We start from the raw sequence: 16,768 nt of genomic DNA on the forward strand, positions 1-16,768 counted from the left end.
CTTCTTATAAAGTTAAACATATATCTTACCTTTGACAAAGTAATTTTCACTCCTAAGTATTTGTCCACAGGAAATGACAACATATTTACATAAAAAGACCTGTATATTAATGTTCATAGTACTTTTATTCACAATAGCAAAAAAATAAGAAACAGCTCAGGTATCTAGAAACAGGAGAATGATTTATATATACTAAATGTTTCAATTTATATGAAGTTCTAGAACAGGTGAAACTAAGTAAAAATGGGAGGAAAAACTGGTTACCTGGAGTTGGGGTGAGCATGGGCTTGGTGGTTGACTGAGAATGGACATGAGGGCACTTTCTGGGTGTCTTAAAATGTCCTGTATCTTAATTTTTGGCATGTGGATTACATACAAACTGTATGCATAAAATGTATGCATTTTAATGTCTGTAAATCTTACCTTTAAAGAACTGTAGGGGCACACGGGGGGTGGGGGGGGGTGGGAGGTGCTCAGTCAGTTAAGTGTCAAACTCTTGATTACGGCTCAGGTCTTGGTCTCACAGTTTGTAAGTTTGAGCCCCACATCAGGATCTGCAGTGAGAGTGCAAAGCCTGCTTGGGATTCTCTCTATCCCTTTCTCTCTCTTTCCCCCTCCTCTGTTCACTCTCTCTTTCTCTCTCTCAAAAGATAAATAAACTAAAAAAAAAAAAACTGTCAAAAGTGGTGGTTGGGTGGTCAATGGCATAATAGATGAAGCAAAAATGGCAGAATTTGGTAATTGTCGAAGCTGGGTGATGTGTGTATCAGTGTTTATGATACTGTTTTTTTGACTTCAGTGTACTTCATGTATGTTTGAAATTTCCAATAATTACAAGGGTCCCAGCCCTGGAGAAATCAGACATAGGCCAAATAAGTTTCATTTGGGTCAGGGAAGACTCTATATTTAAAAATACCTGATAGCTGGGACTCCAGATGGGCTCAGTGATGACATGGGGTCTCTGGATAATATCATTGTATGAGTGGAAAGAGCAGTACAAGGGTCAGTAGCAGGAGAAATGGGTGGAAATAATGACAAAATGGTCAACTTCACAGCCTTGAGCTCTCCCTCTTGTCTGAGTCCCTTTCACTATAAGTACCATTGATCACAGCTTTCTTTCCCATCCCTGGATGGTAATTCTGATTCCTGAACTGATTTGTGACAACTGTTAATGGGTACTTTATATGCCTCAGTTTCGCTATTTGTCTCACAGAGCAAGAGTTGACTGCTCTGATGGGGATCTACTTCCCTAATGGGGAAAGGATTTTTCAGGCTTAAGGTTTTTTAGCTTCACCACTCCATGGACTTGAAGACAGCTGGCAGGAGGCAGAGCTGGACAACACATGTGGGTGTCCAGGCAGACCAATAATTTGGTATTTCTTTAAAACAGTACTATTTAAATATGGGTTTAATATTTTATTAGTGAAAATAAGAAGAGTTTTTAAAATTTGCCTTTGATGGTACTTTCTGCTCCACTGGGAGTTGGCTCAATTTACCCGTTATGTGTGCAACCATACGAGAAACATGAATTAAACTGAAAATAATGGGATTTCCGAACTAGGCAGGACCTTATAGATGGCTTCCAGGAAGCTGCCCAGTGGGCCTCTTTTTTTTTTTTTTTTTTTTTTTTTTTTAATTTTGAGCGAGAAGAGGGGAATGCATGCAGGGGTGGGGGGTGGGGGCAGAAAGACAGGGAGAGAGAGAATTCCAAGCAGGCTCCATGCTGTCAGCGTGGAGCCTGATGCAGGGCTCCATCTCACCAACTATGAGATCATGACCTGAGCCAAAATCAAGAGTTGGATGCTTAACCAACTGAGACACTCAGGTGCCCCTCAGTGGGCCTCTTCTTGATCCAGCTCTAGCTTGAGGCCAGGAAGCTATGGCATCAGGCTATAGGCAGGCTGACTTCTGATCAACAAGAAAGCAGGAATAAGGAGAGTTCCTAATCTCTTGTCAATACTCTATTACCTATGGTCATTCTTCTTATGTGGAAAGTGTGCCAATTAATCCATTAATGTGAATCCTATCCTTCTGCCTTGCCCAGCCCCAGCACCCCATGAAGCAGCTTGGCCCAGTAGAAATCCACAGAGTCCACTAGCCCAGGGTTTAAAATCCCAGCTTAATTCCATGAGCTGTGTAACCTACATCAGCCAAATAGAGATGTAACACCTACTTCCCTGTGTTGTATGGATTCAATGACATAATGTATGCAAGGTGCCTTGAGTGCCTACTATAGATGCTCAGTAATGCTGGCTAAATTGGGAGCCATTCAGAGAGTGCTTTTACATGGTGGATGCTCAGTAATTATTAATCCATTTGGTTGAAATGTGCTGCAGAAGCACAGAATCTGTGTTCTTTGCCTCATTGCATTTTCTCCTTTGCCTCTCCTCTCTCCTATCAGTTTCTCTATCTCTGTCTCATTTTACCAAATTATTCATTCATCGGATAGAGCCCACTGTACACCAAAACTTGCACTAAGTGCTAGAGAATCAGAGATAAATGAAATATTGAGATGGAACCCCACCCTGGAGAATCACACTTCTGGGGGATGCATGAGGACTGTGGGAGCCTAGAAGGGGTATATCTGAATTGTGTCTCTCTATTCTCCTCCCCAGGAGGTCATTGCCTCCATTCTGCTGAGCGGACGGATAGGGCCCAACATCCAGCTGGGTGAGTGCTATGGCCTGAGGCTGAAGCACATGAAGTCGGATGAGATCCACTGGCTACACCCGCAGATGACAGTGGGTGAGGTTCAGGAAAAGTACGAGTGTCTGCACATGGAGGCTGAATGGAGGTAGGAGAAGAGCCCTGGGCTCTCAAATGGGGGGAGAGGAGTGTGGAGTGGGGAGGCCCAGGGAAGTAATTCCTGGGAGCACTTCCCAACCTCTGAGAATATTCTAGAAAATCTGAGTGGCATTTTAGGCTTAGTTCTCTTGCAGCATCCAATGCATCTATTGGCCAAGATTTAACATGAGCTCACAGTACACCCCCTCTCCCAGGGCAGATATCAGGAACATCCCCAGACAGGATGCTCTTGGTGCTACGGAGAAGGAGGAACAGTAGGGCAGGGAAAATAGAAAACCAGGTCAAGGGCTGATCTGCAAACCTAAAGAAAACAATTGCCATGAGGGGGACAAGGTGGAGAGTCAGGACTAGTATAGACCACCACTTGCTTGCCACCCCTCTGTCCTCCATGGTCTCCCCACAGTCCTCCACCTGACCACAGAGGAGGGAAAGAAGAAACAACTCCTGAATGGGTGGCCATGAGCCTTATGGGAAGACTCTTAAATGACAAGTTTCCCTAAGTCAACCAGAGAGTCTGAATTTCCTGTTGCAGGTATGACCTCCAAATCCGCTACTTACCAGAGGACTTCATGGAAAGCCTAAAAGAAGACAGGACAACGCTACTTTATTTTTACCAACAGGTAGAAGTATTTTTTTCTTCCTGTCCCCAGGGCCCTATTACTCATCCTTTCCTGGGGAGATAGAGAGACAAAGCCCAGATTTTGGAGGTCCCAATCTAGGAAACTTCTCTTGGGGACATGCCTTTGTCCCTAGGCAGCTGTTCCATCCTGGTTCTCTTATGGCTAATTAAGTGCTGGCTTACCCTGCCCCATATGTATAGCTACTTTTGGACTTTGCTGGTGGCTATTTACTTCTCAGGAGACCTGGTGATGGGCAGGCAGAGCAGGTACAAAGAGAATTGGTGGTCTTAGCACACAGACTCTGACATGCCTGGCTTCTGGCCAGTTTGCCAGCTACTAACCTAGTATCCTCCTGGGGCTTAATGTAACTGCCTGAAGCTATTTCCTTTTCTAGAAGATGGAGATGATAATAATAATATTTACTTTATAGGGTTGTTGTGAGGACCAAATGGTATCACTAGCAGGGTGCTGGTAGACCAGCTCTCTGAAGAAAAAAATCTCTGATTTATTGCACTTGCCAATTTCCATGGTGTAAATATTCCCCTATCATGGCATTTTTCAAGCTACCAATATGATATCATACAGCTTGCAAAACTTCATAAAATTTAATAACTGGCTTTCATGAGCTGTTTGGAGCTGCTCCAACACACCACTGGCTGTAATAAATGTAAAGTGCTTAGCACAGGACTTGACACAGAGTGCTGAGGATGTGTGAGAGGCCATCATTATTTTCTGTCTGGTCTCAGCTCTCACCTGTGTCTCCCTCTTGGTTTTCTGAAGACAAAGCCAGACTTTTATTGTGGAGTGAATGACATCTGTCACTAAGTACCAAAAAGACTTTGAATAAATGATTGACTCATCCCCAAATTCTATTTCTTTACCTCTAAAATGAAGAGTGGAAAGAGGAATCTGAACCCCAGCCTCATAAAGCCATAAGAAAATGTGTCTGAAAGTGCTTCAAAAAACCTGAAGGCCTTGGCCTGTGGAGGCATGATTCTAGAGAATTCTAGAGGAAGAGGCAGAGCAAAGGGAGAGTCTCCCCCTCTGCTCTTCATCCACTACACATTTGTGCATGGTGGGCTGTGTGAGAGAGATAGCTCAGGGCAGCAAGATTGTGTTCAAAGCACCCACCATCTCTTGGAGCCTAAGGTCAGGGAAACAGGGAAGGAGGGCATGACTCTCAACCTTGGTCTTTCTCCCCACCAGCTACGGAATGACTACATGCAACGCTATGCCAGCAAGGTCAGCGAGGGCATGGCCCTGCAGCTGGGCTGCCTGGAGCTCAGGTATGTGGCCTCAAGGACCCTCCAGGGACTGGAGCTCTTAGCCAGCTTGGACTTGCCTCCAGGGTGGGAAGCAAGAGTGGGTACATGAGAGCCATGGGGACAAGTGGTGGCTGACAGAGGGTAAGGCGCTCACTGTCTGGTCCTTAGAAAAAAGAGCCAGCCCCATTTCTGGTCAGTGTCCCCTGCCTCCTTTGGCTGCTCTTCCCTCCAGGCTGCCTTTTTCTTCCACCTATCTGCCATTCAAGTGATTCAGTAAATGTTTCTTTGAGCACTAGGCAAAGTCCTGGGAGATATTCGAATGTTGGGTTTCCACTGTGTTCTTCACTGTTGTGTCTTCAGCTCCAGTAGGAGCTGGGACACAGAGCCTGCTGTCTGGCATACTCTTCTCATTCTCTGTTCAACCTGGTAAACTCTTTTTTATTCTGGCAGCTTTAGAAAATTTACTGGGCCAGTGTTGCCTGTTCACCTTCTACATTCACAGAAAACCTCAGGACTTGCCTGTGAAAGGTCCATAACAAGCAGGATGGTGGCCATAGGTTCTTCCCACTGAGCCAACTCAAGGGCCTTTCCATCTTGAAGGCCCCTCTTCCTCACGCCCACCCCATCTACCTTACCCTGTATGGATCCTCTGTACTTAGGAATGAATGGCTCACATGCACTAGATTGTGAAATCCTGTCAAATCCTTGAAATCAGCATTGGTGCTGCCTTCGCCTGGCACCGAATGAGAGCACAGTACATATTTGAATGAATGGACAACCCTGAAAGATCTAAAATCCTCTTCTCTGATGGGCATTTGCCAATTAAATAGGTGCGTACAGCAAGCCAGTTTGTTCAGCTATCTAGGAGTACATTTTGCAGCTCCCTCAAGCCAACGGGAATTGCTGGAGGCCGTGTTGCCTGTAATCCTCACTTCACAGGCTTGCTCTGAGGTTTTCTGTGAATGTGGGGGTCAATCCCGTAACACTGGCTCAGAAAACCTTCTATTTATTTTATTTATTTATTTTTAATTTATTTTTGAGAGAGAGCGAACACAGATGGGGGAGGGGCAGAGAGTGAGGGGGAAAGAGGATCTGAAGCGGGCTCTGCGCCGACAGCAGCAAGTCAGATGCAGGGCTTGAACTCACAAACCAAATCTTGAGATCATGACCTGAGCAAAGTCGGCACCAGCTGAGCCATCCACTCACCCTTGACTCAGAAAACTTTCTAAAGCTGCCATGATTGGCTGTGTGGAAATTTGGGATCTTAATCACCAGCACCTTCAGGTAGAAGTAGGAGGAAAATGACCTTGCGTCCAGGGAAGAATCCTGGATAGACTCTTCACGTCCTACAACTGAATATCATTGCTGTTTACCTGTTGTTTGGTTTCCAAAGTACAGGTCTACCTTAATCAGCTGGCATACTCCTCCAGGATCTGCTATCCCACTCTGTCAGATACTCTATAGAGAGAAGTGAGTCAGGAAAGAACATTTGTCCTAGATTCCTGAGTTCTCTCCTTGTATCAACCTCCCAGGTTTCTCCATCTCAGCAATAGGGACATTTGGTGCTAGATAATTTGTTTGGACGGCCATCATGTGAATGGCAAGATACTTAACAGCGTTCCTGGCCTCTACACACTAGATGCTGGTGGGACCACCTTCCTCCCAACCAGATGTGACAACCAAAGATTTCCAGACATTGCCAAATGTTTCCAGGCTGGAGAGGGAGGTGTAAAATTGCCCCTGGTTGAGAACTACTGAATTAATTCATTAGAGGGTCATATATACACTCGGCCACTAAATGCTAGGCCCTCCAACAATCTGCGTTGGCTGCATTGGGTCATTTGTTTTTAAAGGCCAAAGATAGAACCACCATTTTTCTCTTCTGCCCAACAACTGGGAGGTCCCAGAGCTGGGCATCCCAAAGCACAGGGCTGGAGTCCTTCCTAGGAATGAAATTTGGGGGTTTTCTTTTTCTTCGTGGTTTTGTAAATATCAAATTTTTTCACTCTAATATTCTCCCTTCAATTGGTTACTACATTTGGCAGGGGAAAGGGAGCTTCTAGACCAATGTGTGGCTTTGGGTGACCCAACTCTGATGGCCTTGTTCTCCAACCATCAACCTCTCCATGACTTCTCTCTCTCCAGGCGGTTCTTCAAGGACATGCCCCACAATGCACTTGACAAAAAGTCCAACTTCGAGTTCCTGGAGTAAGTCCTGAAACTGGTCATTGCCTCTCCTCCCTTCCTTCCTCACTGCCCTGCTTCTCCTACTTGCTCCCTACCTTGTTCATCTCCGTACCAAAGCCAGGCAGGACCCATCTTCCTGGTCCTCAGTCCATCATATCTCTTCCTGATTGGTCTGAAGTCCTGGGTTGGGGGTGAGGGGGAGTCAAATGCCACTTTTTCTCCTCTTCTTTCAGGAAAGAAGTAGGACTGGACCTGTTTTTCCCAAAGCAGATGCAGGAGAACTTAAAGGTGAGGAAACCACTGGGCAAGAGGCCCAGAGAGAACCCCTTTGTGCTGGTCTCTATGACTAGAGCCCAATGGCATTGGGTGGGGGATATTCAGGAAAACCAGGGTATCTCTAGTGTCTTGGGCCATCTGGACATAGAGCCACTAAAAATATCCAGTGGGCCCTTTCTGTGGCTGGGAATTAGGAAACCTGGCTCCAGTTCCACATCAGAGGCCAATTATCTTTGTGGCCTGGGGATGCTACCTCCCATGCCTCCATCCCAGGGCTCTGGTGAGCCTCGCTGGAGATAGTAGGTGTGTGGTTTAGTGAACAGATGGCTGCTGCTCTCGTGGCAAAGGCCTGAGGACCACCCTACAGTAGCAGACAGGCTTTTGGTGAGATCAGGGAAGGAATCAGAGCTTGGAGGAGCAGGACCGGCTCACCACTGACCATCTCCACCCCCAGCCCAAGCAGTTCCGGAAGATGATCCAGCAGACCTTCCAGCAGTACGCCTCGCTCAGGGAGGAGGAGTGTGTCATGAAGTTCTTCAACACCCTCGCGGGCTTTGCCAACATCGACCAGGAGACCTATCGCTGTGAACTCATTGTAATGACACATCCTCTTTATTCTCTCCCTGACCCAAATTCCAGGCCTCTCGGGAAAGGGGCCCCCAAGGGGCCCACAAGGCCGACTTGGGGGCAAGAAGAGGCGTGTTGGCTCGAAGTAACACACACAAGCAAAGGTCCTCGAGCAGCTGGGCCTCGCTGACATGCCCTAAAATGCAACTAATGTTAAACTGCTTGCCTGAGGAAGGGAACTGAAATCTTGGCTACAAATCCGGGAAGTGGGCAGAGTAGGCAGGGTATAGGGAGGAGGGGAGTCTGTACTGTAGGGTTATGAGATCGAAGGAGCTGGAGGGCACAGGAGATAGAGTGGCCTGTGTCTAAATTAGTGAACTTTTTGTTTTTCAACTTTCTGAAATATGAGGGAGACAAACCTGAAGCAATAGTCCTCTCTCCTCTTTTATTCCAGCAAGGATGGAACATTACTGTGGACCTGGTCATTGGCCCGAAGGGCATCCGTCAGCTGACAAGTCAAGATGCAAAGGTAGAGAGAGACGGGGGCACGTTGCACCCACCCCTAGGCTGAGCGGTCTCCCACTCTCTGCTGCCTCCTACCTTGTCCTGATTACCAGTCGTCCCTGCCCCTTGCTGAGAGCAGAGAGGCCCTTGGTTTGAGTAGCTGTAGAGAGAGTGTTTGGGACATGGAGCAGACAGTTCTTTACTTCCCCATGACTATCTCCTGCACCCTGGGTGGCAGGGTGGTGTGGTGGGGAGGAGAGGAGGGAAGGGCACTATCACTGCTCTTCTGGCTTAGATAAAAAAGTTGATCTTGCAATGGCAAGATGGGACAATCATTCCCTGGGAGGCAGAAGACCTGGGTCCAGTCCCGGCTCTATCACCAATTTGGCATATGACCGTGAGCAACTCCTGGCTCCCTAGACTCCTCTTCTCTTCTGCAAAGTGAGGAGCTTAGACCAGATGATCCCTTCCGCCTTAATAGTCTTTGATTCTCTCTTCACACCATGGAGAGACCTCCTTGCAAGTCTCTCCTCCATGCAGGACCTCCTTGCAGCTCCTCCCCCCCACCCCCATACTGACCAATCTTCAAGGCTTGATCCCAGGAGTGGGATGGTCTGAAGGGACCCCTGCTTTCTTACAGCCCACCTGCCTAGCTGAATTCAAGCAGATCAAGTCCATCAGGTGCCTCCCACTGGAGGAAGGCCAGGCGGTACTACAGTTGGGCATTGAAGGTGCCCCCCAGGTGAGCGTCTCTGGACACCTGGAAGCTCTAAAACAAGGGGATGCAGCTACAGGTTGGGATTTCTTGCCCAGGCCAGCCTGGTTTCTGGGATCTCACTAAGAAAACTGCACCCATTGCTCAGACGTTATACCAGGCTGACAATAAAATTATAAGGGAGATGTATCAGGAAGCAAAGCTGTTTAAAAATGTCAAGAAATAAGTTGGAGGAGTTTTTAGGGTGGATGAAGTGACCGGAAATCAAGTCACAAATCAGAGATCTAACTCTGAACAAGTGAATGATGACTCAGTAACAGTACCTCTGGGAACCTGGGCTTTTTGCGGGTGGAATAATCAGAGAGAACTCAAACTGCAAACAGATTGTCTATCTCTCCTTTCATCTGACTGTCCCCTATCCCACTCCCTCTTCTCCTAGTTTCTGCTCTTACCTATTGAGCACCTACTGGGTACAAGACATTATGCTACGCACTTAGAGACCAAAATAAGTCCTAGCAAAACTGGCCTTCCCAGGGTTTAATGTTGCCAGTGGGGAGGGGTGGCAGGAGCGCCCCCTGGTGGCTGTGGGGAATGAAATCCCTGGCAGAGGTGCTGAGGGACTCCCGGCAGGGGAAGGAAGGGTGGCATTGTCTGCTCCTTCTGAGTGTGCGGTTTCTTCTCCATTCCTGTGGGGCAGACTCTAGCCAAGGGTCTCAGGTCTCATACTTGGCTGGTCTCTTCTCTGCAGTCTTTGTCCATCAAAACCTCCTCTCTGGCAGAGGCCGAGAACATGGCTGACCTGGTGGATGGTTACTGCCGGCTTCAAGGGGAGCACAAAGGCTCTCTCATCATTCATCCCAAGAAAGGTGAGTTTCCATTTAAAGGCAAACTGGCCCAATGGGCAGATGTGGCACAAGCCCCCAGTGGCAGAGCGAGAGAAGCTAAGCCATTGACCAGTATATGAACAAAGAGGCTTTGGAAGTGTGAGGAGGTGCTCACCCAACCCTCCTGGATACCCCCTGTGGACCGTCCTGGGTCCTTAGCTGCAGGCCCTGGCCAAAAGCAGCTTGGGGAGCTGGCATCAGGAGCAGAGATGTTTGTGGCCCCAGGAAGATCAAAGCTAGTGCTGGAACATGACTTGTCCCTCCTGTGAAGATGTGTCTATTTTGGGATCGGAAGCAGGGGTCCGAGCTGGAACACGTGGGTGGTGGCAGAAGGAAGGCTGAGAATTTCTTCTACTAAGAGCGTTCTAATTCAGGCCAAAGGCCTACTTAGCTTCCGCTCTGACTCTCAGAAGATACAGAATGGCGGGAAGGGGTCTCCCTTGTGTTGGCTCATAGGAGCAGTGAGGTCAGCCATCCATCTAGGACCCTGTGTCCCTGGCTCCAGCGCCCCCTCTTTCTGCCCTTTCCCCAGATGGTGAGAAGCGGAACAGCCTGCCCCAGATCCCCGTACTGTGAGTATAACAGAAAGGCAGCGAACAAGCCTTGCACTCAGCCTGTGTCTTCCTGGGAGAAGGCAGAACAAATAGGGAGCCCCCACCCATGGTTTCTGGTTTCCAGGACCCAGGGGAGAACACTGGAACCCCAGCACACCACAAGTGGCGATTTCTCGCCAGTAAACTTCACCCTGTAAGTTCTTGCTGGGGTAGTCCGGTGTCCTAATGCTACCGGCATCATCTTAGGGAGAATTGCTGCTGTCCTCCGGCAGCCTGGGCCATGTTCCCAGCCTGGTGTCATCAGGACAGCCTGCTCCTGCAGGCAGGCAGGGGGCACAGTGGGGCTGGCCTCTATGAGGGGTGGGCGGGAGAGGGTGGGCTTCCCGGGGGCTCGTTGCCACGCTCTGAGTTCACCAGGCTCCTGCCCTCTCATCACCTCCTACAGAAACCTGGAGGTGCAGAGGCCCCATCTCTCAGAGAGCTGCAGCATAGGTAAGCCGCCCGTCTGCCATTGTCCTCCTGTGCCGGAGCCTCCCTTCCACCTGCTCTTGTGACATTGTCAAAGATTCCCTCCAAGCTCCAGGAAAGCAGACTTCCCCTATGACTTCTCAATGATGGCTTCAAATGTCATGAATCCCAATAGCTAACATGTATTCAACAGTTAGTACGTGGCACCGTGTTTGTCTTGGCTTGGGCTGTCATACTAAACACCACAGCCTGGGGGCCTTCCCAGCAGACATGTGTTTCTCACAGTTCTGGAGACCGGAAGTCTAAGATCAAGGTGATAGCAGGGCTAGGTCCTGGTGAGAACTGTCTTCCCGGCATGTGGACGGCCACCTTCTCCGTGTCCCCATATGGTGGATAAATGGAGAGCTCTAGTCTCTCTTCTTCTTATCGGAGAAGTAATCTCACCATGGGGGTGCCATACTCCTGACCTCATCTCAACCTAGTCACCCCCATAAGCCCCACCTCCAAATACCTTCACACTGGCGGTCAGGACTTCAACATAGGAATGGGTGGGGGGGATACAAACATCCAGTCCCTAACCTTGTTAAATATATAATAAGTATTATTTTATTGATCTTTATGGCATTCCCCAGAAACATTCATTTCACAGAAAGAAAAACTGAGATTAAGGGAGACTAACTAACTTGCTTTAAATGATGCAATCTGGCAGCAGTGAGCAGGGATTCAAGTCAAGGTGCCCTAGGTTCTGTGGCCATGCTGAAACCTGGGACAGAAGCCCCAGTTCTTGCCTGGCTCCCCTCCCCTCCCAGGGATGTCAGCCTTGGTTTTGCTGGCCTGCATGTGGGAGCCACGTGCCTGATTCCTGGCAGTGCCTGCTGAGGGTATCTTACCTGTAGGATGTTCTCTTTCTGTCATTCCAGAATCAGACATCTATGCAGAGATTCCCGATGAGACCCTGCGAAGGCCCGGAGGTAGATCTCTGACCCTACCACAATGGCCACAGCCAGGGTCCTATGAAGTGACATTGTGGGGACACCACAGGGGACTTTCTTTCCTTCCTGCATCTTCTCCCATGTGTGCTTCAGACAGAGACAAACCTGAGTGAAACACCTTGGATTTGAAAGCTGAGATTATTGTTTTATTCCCACACTATTGACCTTTTGCGTGCCTGTGATGTGTGTGGGGATCCTAAGAGTGTGGACATGGGACCTGGCCTGCAGAGGGAACAGGGTGATGATGGCTTTTCCCCAGGTCAGAGATGATGGAGCCTTCTAAAACTCCTTACCCAGGCCAACCACTGGATCTTAGCTGAGATGTTGTTGAGGGGTCTGGCAATGCCTGGGTGGAAACGGAGCAGAGCCTGGCCTTGGGGCCTGCAAATATTCAGATTCCCAGGGGCACCAGCGGTTTCTGTGCCCTGAGACCATCTGTTCTTTCCATCTGCCCAGGCCCACAGTATGGCGTCACACGGGATGATGTAGTCCTGAATCGGATTCTTGGTGAAGGCTTTTTTGGGGAGGTCTACGAAGGTGTCTACACAAATCATGTAAGTTCCAGACTCTTCACTGACATTCCCTTCCCACTTTTCCATAGGACAAAGGGGAGGTCACGTATTGTGAGGTTGGATCGGCCACCATGATGTGTGGCTCTGCATTCACTTGGCATTTGCAGTATTCCTGAAATCCCCAAGGAGTGCTAGATGCAGAGTCATTTCCCAGAAGGATAGCAATCCCAGGGAGCAAAATGGAGGCAGGACCTGGCGAAGGGTTGGGCGAACCTTGGCAAGCAAGAACATGGGGAGGCGTGAGAAAACTCAGCTCTGAGAAGAGAAAGAGCAGGAGCTGAGGGAGGGGCTAGTCTTGAGGCTGCCAGTGGGGCGGAGCCCTGAAGAGAGTGGGGGCCAAGGAAAAGAGGAAGCAGAAATGTAAAAGCCAACAACAAAGAGAGAGAAAGAGGCTTTGCATGCGATCTACACGCGACCACTACTGACATGGAGCAGAGCACAGGCCCTTAGCCTCAGTGTCCTAATCTAGACAGCCAGAGGCTCGGGTCTCAAAGGTTCTCTCTGGTCCTGACATACCCTGGTCAAGAAGCGAGGAAGTCAGGAGTGGAGAGAGGAGTGGAGAGAGGAGTGGGGGTGGGGGGGAGAAGGAGGAAGGGGAGGACTGCGCCTTGCAGAGCCCCAGAGGCCCAGATGCTGTCTGTCTTCCCTCGGCTGTCAATCAAGCTTGCGGGATGACCATGGCAATGCCAGGAAGGGGACACTTTCTTCTGAGCACTGGGCCGGCCCAGAAGTAGGGGGGCAGGGGCAACTCTGAACAGAATTTCATTGCAGAAAGGGGAGAAAATCAACGTAGCTGTAAAAACCTGCAAGAAAGACTGCACTCTGGACAACAAGGAGAAGTTCTTGAGTGAGGCAGGTAGGTGTGCCCTCGAGAGTGACACAGCCCTGTGCATGAGAAAAGACCCCTGGGACCACACAGACCTGCAGGATGGGAGAGGGGCCTGGAAGCTGGGATGGGGAGGGTATGAACAGTGCAGGGACCTCCATTGGGAGGAGGGGTGTCACTCCCTGTTTCTCCCAGTTGGGACAGCACAGTGTGTTTCTCATATTGGACCTTAGCACGCCTCCGGCCCCTCCCTCTCACCCCCAATTTCAGTGATCATGAAGAATCTTGACCACCCTCATATTGTGAAGCTGATCGGTATCATTGAAGAGGAACCCACCTGGATTATCATGGAATTGTATCCCTATGGTGAGGTGAGCTGCAGGTGGGGGAAGTGGAACCCTGTGGTGACAGCTGGGCCACAGTTGAGCAGGGCCTGTAGGTGGGATGCATTTAGAACACGGGCCCTAAGCTCCCAGCTGCTGCCCTCTGTATTCAGCTGAAACAACCCAGAGATCGTTTGTAGAGGAAGTTTCTGGAACATCTTAGCAACCTAGGTTTGCCTGGGAAGAGCTTGGAGGCTACCTGCCGAGGTCTTGACAGCACTTTCCCTCTTCCTACAGCTGGGCCACTACCTAGAGCGAAACAAGAACTCCCTGAAGGTGCTCACTCTCGTCTTGTACTCCCTGCAGATTTGCAAGGCCATGGCCTATCTGGAGAGCATCAACTGTGTCCACAGGTGGGCTTGGGGAGGAAGCTGGTCTCTTTCGTATGACCCAGGGAGGCTGGGGTAATGCAGGACTTCGGAGTCACAGAGACAGAGATTGAAAGCCCAGCTTTGGTCCTGCTCAATGGGACAACGTGAGCATCTTCTGGGAACCCATTGCCTCATCTGCAAAGTGAAATGGCGATATGTGTCTCACAGCGTTGCTATTAAGAGTAGTCTAAAGTGCTGGGCATCTGATTGTAACTCAGGGCATCTAGCCCACTTCCCTGTGGGTTCTAAGAAATCGCTTCCCCACTTGCATGGAGCTTGCTTTCCTCAGGCTCACCTGCTTGGTGACACATGGCCCGGGCAGGGGACAGGACTTGGGCAGTGTCTGGAAGATCCTGAGGTCTGGGCCCTCCCCAGCCCAAGCAGCTGGCCCCGCACTGGTCCCCAGAACCCCTGAGCTGCCAAGTCCTAGTCTCCCTCTGGCTGTGGAGTGGCCCCTTCTCCACCCAGCTTTGTTCCTATTCCCTGAAAAGAAGGTCCCAGCCAGGAGGGATATGATCCCCTGGAGGAGACAAAGGGGGGTGCTCTCAAAGCATTGGGGCGAGCAGGTGAATTCTTCAATCCCACACCATGAACGTGGGATACGTGGCCCTGTGGGTGTTACTGTGCAAAGCAATGTGTGGGGATATAAACGTTCATTCATTCATTCATTCCATTCACTCATTCAACACATGTGGAACTTCTACCCTGTGCTTGCAGGCGCCGTCCTCGGCTCTGGGATGAAGTCGTAATTAAAACCGACAAAAATCCCTTTCCTTGTGGAGCTTACCTCATAGCATGAGGGGAAAATTCGAGATGTAAATAGTCATGGGGTGCAGGTGGTGGGGTAATGATTTGTTTCCTTTGTTTGTTTGGGTGAAGTCATCATGCTTTGGAATCAGCTTTACGGTAATAAAGACAAATGGTAGGGAACAGAGCCTGCCTGTGAGGAGCAAGCAGACAAGCCGATTTGGGGTTAGAAATGATGCCAGGAACATGAGGTAAACTGAGTCAGTGGGTTTTCCCTGGGGAGGAGTGAGAGCTCAGCTCTGGGGTTAGGCTGCCTGGGCTGACCCCTTTTCGCACAGGGAACCTACTGGGCCAGCTCCTTCCACTCTCTGTGCCCCTGTCTCCCCCTCTGTGCCAGGGAGGCCTGCGGGTCTTCATGTCACAACACGGAGTGTTGTGTAAATGTGTAAAGCATTTGGGTGGTCTTGGCTGTCCTCGTGCTCCGTGAAGGGTATTTGCAAGCTGTTGCTTTCTGCCATGACAAAAGCCAACAGTCCTATGGAGTTGCAGAAATGGGAGAATAATTGTGATCAGGAAAGTTGCTTGAAGAACCAGCAGGGCGACTTCCTCCCTGGCAGGGGGCAGGATATAGCCAACAGGGCAAGTGTATGGAGCAAGTCCTGGGACCTGAAATAAGCTTCACACTGGAGCCACGTGAGAAGGGGTGATAGGAGAGAAAGCTCAACAGGGAGATGGTGGAGGGCTTTGTGTGTGGTGGGACCTGAGGGCCAGTCTAGCCTCCCGCCCGAGCAGGGCTTCAGCAAGTCAACTCAGTGGGTCAGGGAAGGGCTGACCCATAGAAGTGGCCCTGTTCTGCTCCGGAGGCTGGGACTGTGGCCAGCACTCTTCCCCTTTATCTCTCTGTCTGTCCATCTGTCTGTCTCTGTCTCTCTGAAACATTCTGAACCTTCACACTTCTCTCCCAGGGACATCGCCGTGCGAAACATCCTGGTGGCCTCCCCTGAGTGTGTGAAGCTGGGGGACTTTGGCCTTTCCCGGTACATTGAGGATGAGGAATATTACAAAGGTGAGGGGGAGTTTGGCCTCTGCTTTGTCCCTGGAGAGGTCTCTGCAGCCAAAATAAAAGAAGAGAAAAGAAAAAGAAAGAAAAGAAAAAAAAAAAAAGAAAAGAAAAGAAAAGAAAAGAAAAAGACAGGCAAGAAAGAAAGAAAGAAAGAAAGAAAGAAAGAAAGAAAAGGGAAAAAAAGGAAAGGAAAAGGAAGAGAAGAAAAAGAAAAAAGAAAAAAAAAAGAGAAAGAAAGAAAGAGACTACAGTTGGTCAAGCCCAGGCAGGCCAAGGGTCTCTGGAGAATAGGCTGTATTTCTGGATAATTCTGGCTCTTTCTTCCCTAAATAATCCCTGTTAAACCTCTTTGCCCACCCAAAGCCTCTGTGACTCGTCTCCCGATCAAGTGGATGTCCCCTGAGTCCATCAATTTCCGCCGCTTTACGACAGCCAGTGACGTCTGGATGTTTGGTGAGTGGAGTTTCAGCAGAGTGTGGGAAAGGGTTCTGATTCTCCCCTCCATGACCAGGCTATGAGGGGGTGCCGGGGGCAGGGGTCGGGACCCCCACCCCTGGGTTGCAAGGGTTCTCTGTTGCTGTGGCCCCTGAGAAGTCTCAGAAGTCCCACCACTAGTGGTGGGTTGGAGGCAACATGGGCTAAGGGCCTGCCTGGGCAGTATTGGTTCATCTTCCCGAAAAAGGCTCGAGGGGAGCATGCACTCCACCAACCAGCCCCGGGGACTGATGTGGGGACGCTCTGGAGGGCATCCTCAAAGCCAAACTCTGAGGTTTGTTCTGAGAAGGAGGAAAAGGGAGAGGTAAGAACAAGACCGGGTGATAGATGGACAGACCCTTACAGAGCACACAGCCACATAGATTTTCCCTCTCAGTTCTCCACAGCCAGCCCAATAAATCTCATTATTATTATTCCCATTTTCCAGATAAGGAAACTGAGGCTCAGCAGGCCAGGGGTTGCCCATGATCGTGT

General features: G+C 49.6%; 1 protein-coding gene across 6 annotated transcripts in view; it reads left to right on the plus strand.

The window, feature by feature from the left end:
• PTK2B (protein tyrosine kinase 2 beta) overlaps positions 1-16,768 on the plus strand; it is a 124,221-nt gene that overhangs the window by 89,721 nt on the left and 17,732 nt on the right. For 4 of the 6 annotated variants that reach the window (XM_007097095.3, XM_007097098.3, XM_007097096.3 and 1 more), the window contains exons 3-21: positions 2,616-2,794; positions 3,338-3,425; positions 4,632-4,711; positions 6,836-6,898; positions 7,111-7,165; positions 7,608-7,748; positions 8,175-8,249; positions 8,865-8,966; positions 9,688-9,805; positions 10,356-10,395; positions 10,502-10,570; positions 10,823-10,869; positions 11,766-11,816; positions 12,294-12,391; positions 13,181-13,265; positions 13,506-13,606; positions 13,856-13,971; positions 15,702-15,802; positions 16,163-16,252. In XM_007097095.3, coding sequence (XP_007097157.1) covers positions 2,616-2,794; positions 3,338-3,425; positions 4,632-4,711; positions 6,836-6,898; positions 7,111-7,165; positions 7,608-7,748; positions 8,175-8,249; positions 8,865-8,966; positions 9,688-9,805; positions 10,356-10,395; positions 10,502-10,570; positions 10,823-10,869; positions 11,766-11,816; positions 12,294-12,391; positions 13,181-13,265; positions 13,506-13,606; positions 13,856-13,971; positions 15,702-15,802; positions 16,163-16,252 — 1,699 coding nt within the window. The remainder of the gene's footprint in view (positions 1-2,615; positions 2,795-3,337; positions 3,426-4,631; positions 4,712-6,835; positions 6,899-7,110; positions 7,166-7,607; positions 7,749-8,174; positions 8,250-8,864; positions 8,967-9,687; positions 9,806-10,355; positions 10,396-10,501; positions 10,571-10,822; positions 10,870-11,765; positions 11,817-12,293; positions 12,392-13,180; positions 13,266-13,505; positions 13,607-13,855; positions 13,972-15,701; positions 15,803-16,162; positions 16,253-16,768) is intronic. The other 2 variants (XM_007097097.3, XM_007097099.3) reach the window with 1 other exon arrangement.

The sequence above is a fragment of the Panthera tigris genome, chromosome B1 (genome assembly GCF_018350195.1).
Source record: "Panthera tigris isolate Pti1 chromosome B1, P.tigris_Pti1_mat1.1, whole genome shotgun sequence".
Lineage (NCBI taxonomy): Eukaryota > Metazoa > Chordata > Mammalia > Carnivora > Felidae > Panthera > Panthera tigris.